Here is a 6,000-nt window from a genome sequence, read left to right on the forward strand (position 1 = left end):
TCCTAAATGACTGTCCATGGGGTCTGTTTAGCAGAATTGCTCCTGTCGTCCAGTTTCCCCAGCGGAACACAGCAGCTCTCATAGAGTGGAGCCCATAGACCTTATTCACACCGTGGCCATCTTGGATCACATGACCTCCTGGGATAGCAGCCTGCATTACAAACCATTGTGAACAATGGAGCGATGGTCCCAAAATATGAGTTCTGTTCAACCAATTTATTTTGACCAAATCGACAAATGGGCAGATGACAACATCAACATCCCCAAAATGATTAAATAGAAGGGTATATCCACAATATTCATGGTAGTTAGGTTGCAGTGTTACTCTGTACAAAGACTTGCTACAGTATGCAGACTAGTGCTTGCTCTGCCATCATATAGTTAATATTACTGTATCGTGATGTTTGCATATTAATCAGAAACAATCTAACAACAAATAGTTAATATGATAGTGGAGCAAGCACTGCACAGATAGCAAGTCTTTGTACACAGTAAGGTTGCAACCTAACTACCATGAATATTGTGGATATACCCTTTTATTTAATCCTTTTGGGGATGTTGATGTTGTCATCTGCCCATTTGAAGGTTGAATAGAACTCATATGTTGGGACCATCGCTCCATTGTTCACAATGGTTTGTAATGCAGGCTGCTATCCCAGGAAGTCATGTGATCCAAGATGGCCGCAGTGTGAATAGGGTCTATAATAAGCATATCACTACTTAGACTATTTGTTGTTGTGAATCTGTTATTAGTTGCCCTTCGACACACATTCATGCCTTGTTCCACACAAGCGGCCGTAGTCAGCTAAACAGATGTTATGCTGTTATGTCTTTTGACAAGTCCCAGAAAAGACGCGCTGTGATTGGCCTGGACAGCCGAACGCTCACCCCAAAACATGATTTACGATACTGTTGCCGCTCGTGTGGGACAACCAAGGCATGGATGCGTGTGTAATCACAACTAATAACAGATTCATTAAAACACTTCGACCGCAACAAATAGTGTAGGTACCTGTACCTACAGTAGGTACATGTTGAGGACCAACACTGGCGTTCTGATTGGTGTAGTTCCGTGACAATCAGACAAATTGAAACACCTGTGTTGGTCCTCAAGATGGCCGTTTAGGACTACAAGTGCAATCCATGAATTATGCTTATGGGTTCAACTCTAAGCTATGAATGCTGCTGGGATCTGCTTGGGGCAAGTCTGCTAAATAGACAGTCATTAGAGATCAATATAAGAAGGGAAAATAGCATATGGGCCCCCTCTTTGCCTTATCCTTTATCCCTAGACCTCTTGGCATTTTTTTGTTTACTATTTTGAAAAACATTTTTAAATAATTCAAATAGCCGATCTACAAGCTCACAACGTGTCGATGCAAAGAAGAGTTGTCCTAAAACTAGACCCGAGTTACAACTGAAGCTTTTTCCCTCATCTACACTAAATCTATAAGACCAGTAAGACGCCATCTGGCCAGTGATGTATATCGGACCAGTTACCCATATATGGAGACCCCTGGTACCCATATATGGAGACCCCTGGTACCCATATATGGAGACCCCTGGTACCCATATAGGGAGACCCCTGGTACCCATATATGGAGACCCCTGGTACCCATATAGGGAGACCCCTGGTACCCATATATGGAGACCCCTGGTACCCATATATGGAGACCCCTGGTACCCATATATGGAGACCCCTGGTACCCATATTGGCATTCACAGATATGGGCTTAATATTGATGACATCAGGGATCTCCATACTGTATATGGGCATAAAAGGGATTTGGTCCCCTGGCATCGGAGGGATCTCCATATATGGCAATAAAAGGTATTGCTTCCCCTGACATCACACTCACAGTGATGATGTCACAGAGCATGATGTCAGAGTGTGAGAGTCGATCAACAAAAAAGACAAGCGTCACGGTTCTGATTGCTCACGCACCACATGTTGAGAGACCATTTTACAATGTTCCCCCCTGAATAAACCTGCTGGGTTTCAAGCGGTTAAGGGGCCTTCGGCCAAATACTCCCCAGGCACGATGCACCATCCTGGGTGAACTTCCTTAACAGTTTTACTGCCAGATGTTATTATTTATTTATTGGGTCTGGTGCCAGCAAAAGCACCTTACCTTTGCGACGTTATAGACAAAGATCTATTCATTTTTTTTTTATTATTATTATTTTCTTTTCTCATTACATAGATGTACTTTGGCTATACTGGCAGTGGAGGGCAGCCTCATGCAAGAATTCATGTGAAATGGCCGCGGTCGGCTGCCATCCGTCCAGACCACTGAATCACTACAGAGCAATAGATCCAGAGAAAATAACAAGGAAGTGTTTTGTTACTCCATTGATGCTAACGTCCAGTGGATTTTTGAGAGCACTATCACGGGAGATGTTTTTTTACACACCCGCGCGACCCCTCATCAGTTTATAGACATCAAAACAAGGTACAAAAGAAGGAGCCAAAGAACGAACTATTGGCATCGCGCCGCCGTCAAAAATGGGGAGAATGGGAACGTCCGTAGCGGTAAAAGAGTTAATGGCCTGTGGACCCTGACCTGACTCTGGAGCTATAATCCTCCACTCACAAATGTTTAATACACGCACGCATCTACGCACGCACATACCGGTACACAGACACACAGACATGCTGTATACTGACACACATACACGCGCACACACACCGACGCACCCCCCCCACACACACACACACACACACACACACACACACACACAAACACACACACGCACACGCACACGCACACACACACACACACACACACACACACACACACACACACACACACACACACACGCAGGTGTGAGTGATAGCTGAGTATTGATTATGTGGAAGTCTGACAGGAGGTTTGACTCGACAAAAAGGGGAAAAAAAGAAGAGGAAAAAGACACCTGTCACAAAACAACTGCTGACATCATGTGAACGCTGCGCATGGCTTACTGCTGAAGACAGGAGTTGTCTTAAACAGCTGCTTTCAAAACAATCAATTATATTGATTGACTGAGGATAATTATGCTCTGAATTGTTGACTGACTGGCAAGAAATGTAAATAATTTCCATAAATGTGTGGAAACGTTTAGTTTAAAACGCTTAAGAAGGCCATGAAAAGGGGGCACGGTGGCGCAGTGGTTAGCGCTTCGCCTCACAGCTAGAAGGTCCTGGGTTCGATTCCCGCCGGGGGACGCTGTGGGCGCTGGGGGCCTGTTCCTCCCGCCGCGTCATCAGCGCCCACACCCTAGGTGGGGTTGGCGATAGGGCCTTTCTGTGTGGAGTTTGCATGTTCTCCCTGTGTCTCCTAGGGTTGATACCCTCACAAAAACATGCAGTAATCCTGGTCTCAATAATGCCTCCCCCTGGCCAGCTGGGGCGCCTGATGGAGGGGAAAGGAACTGGTTGGAATAACGTGTTCCTTCCACGCGCTACGTCCAAACCAGGGAAATCTCCACTGTCAGGTGAAAATAAGCAACTTGGACTCCTCATGCATTGAAGGAAGCATGAGGTCAGTCCGTTGTCTCCCCAGGCGTGGCAGAGGGAGAGCAGAGCCCAGGATTACACAGGCAATTGGCACTGGGTGAAAAAATGGGTTACAAAATCGTGGGATAAAAAATAAAGAAAATGCCATGAAAAGACTATGTACTGAATATTTTCCTTCTATGTGTCCAACGGGTTAGGGTTCGGGTTAGGGTTAGGGTGTCCAACCAAACCCAATAGAAAGCTTGTTTTAACAGATGCAGGTTCTGCACTGCAACTGAACTGCACTGCAACAGCCAAGGAAATGTTGACTTCCCCTGTAGTCCCACAGACAACTAGTTCAACAAGTGACTCACAACAATCACACCAGTGTAAGCTACACTCTCTCTCTCCCTCTCAACTTTCAGTCACAGACCTTCTTCAGGCATCTAACGCCTGAAAGCTTGCAATTATAAACACAAATTCCAATTTCCGCACAAAAAAAAAACATTTTTTGATTTTGTTTTTCAAGCAATAATTTCACGGACCCCCTGCAGTACCTCCGCGGACCCCCTAGGGGTCGCGGACCCCCTGTTGAAGACCCCTGCTCTATTCGATTCAGAAACGCTGAAATTCAACTTAACCGCCGTTAGCTTACTGTAGCTTAGGTTGACGAGACTAACATGAACTTTTTTCTCTCTAAGGAAGACATTTGAAGTGTTTTAAATGGTATATTTTGGTTAAAGAGGGTTATTATAACATATTAAGGCCTACATGGCTTTCTAGTCAGGGATCCTTTTAAGCGACATGCACGTGACGTCACTAAAACCGCGTACCCCCAGACATTGAATCACCAATGCAACACTGGATATCCAACGGCCGTTGACCAAGCATGTTGGAAAAGGGAGTATCGGCCCGTTCTTGTACTCACACATCTGGAGTATCGGCCCGTTCTTGTACTCACACATCTGGAGTATCGGCCCGTTCTTGTACTCACACATCTGGAGTATCGGCCCGTTCTTGTACTCACACATCTGGAGTATCGGCCCGTTCTTGTACTCACACATCTGGAGTATCGGCCCGTTCTTGTACTCACACATCTGGAGTATCGGCCCGTTCTTGTACTCACACATCTGGAGTATCGGCCCGTTCTTGTACTCACACATCTGGAGTATCGGCCCGTTCTTGTACTCACACATCTGGAGTATCGGCCCGTTCTTGTACTCACACATCTGGAGAGATCTTCATCTGGGCGTCGGCCGTGGGGCACAGCGAGGCCAACCAGATGATCCACAACGCCATCATCTTCCTCATCCTCTTCTTCCTCCTCCGCCGCCTCGGGGTGCGACGCGTTCCCACAGCTCCCAGTGTTCAGGAGCCCTGCGTTCCCACAGCTCCCAGTGTTCAGGAGCCCTGCGTTCCCACAGCTCCCAGTGTTCAGGCGTCTGAGTGCTCAAAGGGTTCCCACGGTCATGAAATTCCTGGAAATATTTTGAAATTAGAAAAATATTTTTCCAGTACTGGAAAAGTTTTGGAATTGATAAAGGGTCCTGGAAGGTCCTGGGAAAAAAAATAGCTATGCATCGTCTTTGGTTATTGATTTTGTTAATACCTCTGAAATGAAAAATTAAACATTGGCCAAATTGTCAAATATTAGAGGCAGAAATTGTGAAAATAGCAGATCTACGTGCTCACAACGCGAGGCGTTGTGAGCACGTAGATCTGCTATTTTCACAATAAAACCGTGTTATACAAAATTCCTATACTCTTCAAATATGATTATTTCGGGGGTCACGACCTGAAAAGGTTGAGAACCCCTGGCATACACTACCTGTCTTTGGGCATTGCACATAGGAGTAAACGACTTGTTATTGAGCTGAATTATTGTTATATAGTCCTGGAAATCTGGTTAAATATTCTGGAAAAGGTTTTGGAAAAGTTTTGGAAATGAACTGGTAAAGATGTGTGGGAAGTTGGGAACTCTGTGCTCAGAACCCTGTTTTGTTCAGGGACACATTCAGATAGAAACACACACATTGATTGATTGATTGAATACTTCATTAATATGATTGTACAGGTACAGGTAGGTAACCCTTTTTATTGTATTATTTTGTATTAAGTATATATTATTTGATTATGTTCCCTCATAAAGGATATGTATATGGATACCTGAATGAAGTGAATGTAAGTGAATGTAGTATATTTGAGTTCATCCCTAAAAGCTTTTGAAGCGGTGAAAGCCGCTTCCAAGGAGTGGCTTCGTGTGTCCCGTGCGTTCAGGATTGAGGATTGGTCAAGCTTCACATGACAATTTGGCCCTCCAGATAATTCATAAAAATATAGAACTAAAGCACATAGAAAGTATAGATCTAGAACACAGAATGTATAGATCTAGAACACAGATTTCATAGCTCTAGAACACATAGAATAAAAATTCACCGCTTCACTTCGAACCGAGGTTTGATTTTTGAAGCGGTGAAAGCCGCTTCCGAGGAGTGGCTTTGTGTGTCCCCCATGTCCATATA

General features: G+C 44.7%; 1 protein-coding gene across 1 annotated transcript in view; it reads right to left on the minus strand.

Moving 5' to 3' along the window:
• LOC308308979 (voltage-dependent calcium channel subunit alpha-2/delta-4-like) overlaps positions 1-4,789 on the minus strand; it is a gene marked incomplete at both ends in the record, with an annotated part of 186,120 nt that extends 181,331 nt beyond the window's left edge. The window contains one exon of the mRNA XM_080754432.1: positions 4,704-4,789. Coding sequence (XP_080610558.1) covers positions 4,704-4,789 — 86 coding nt within the window. The remainder of the gene's footprint in view (positions 1-4,703) is intronic.
• Between the last annotated feature and the right edge of the window lie 1,211 nt (positions 4,790-6,000).

This window comes from Nannobrachium achirus (assembly GCF_963921795.1).
Source record: "Nannobrachium achirus genome assembly, chromosome: 23".
NCBI classification, from domain to species: domain Eukaryota; kingdom Metazoa; phylum Chordata; class Actinopteri; order Myctophiformes; family Myctophidae; genus Nannobrachium; species Nannobrachium achirus.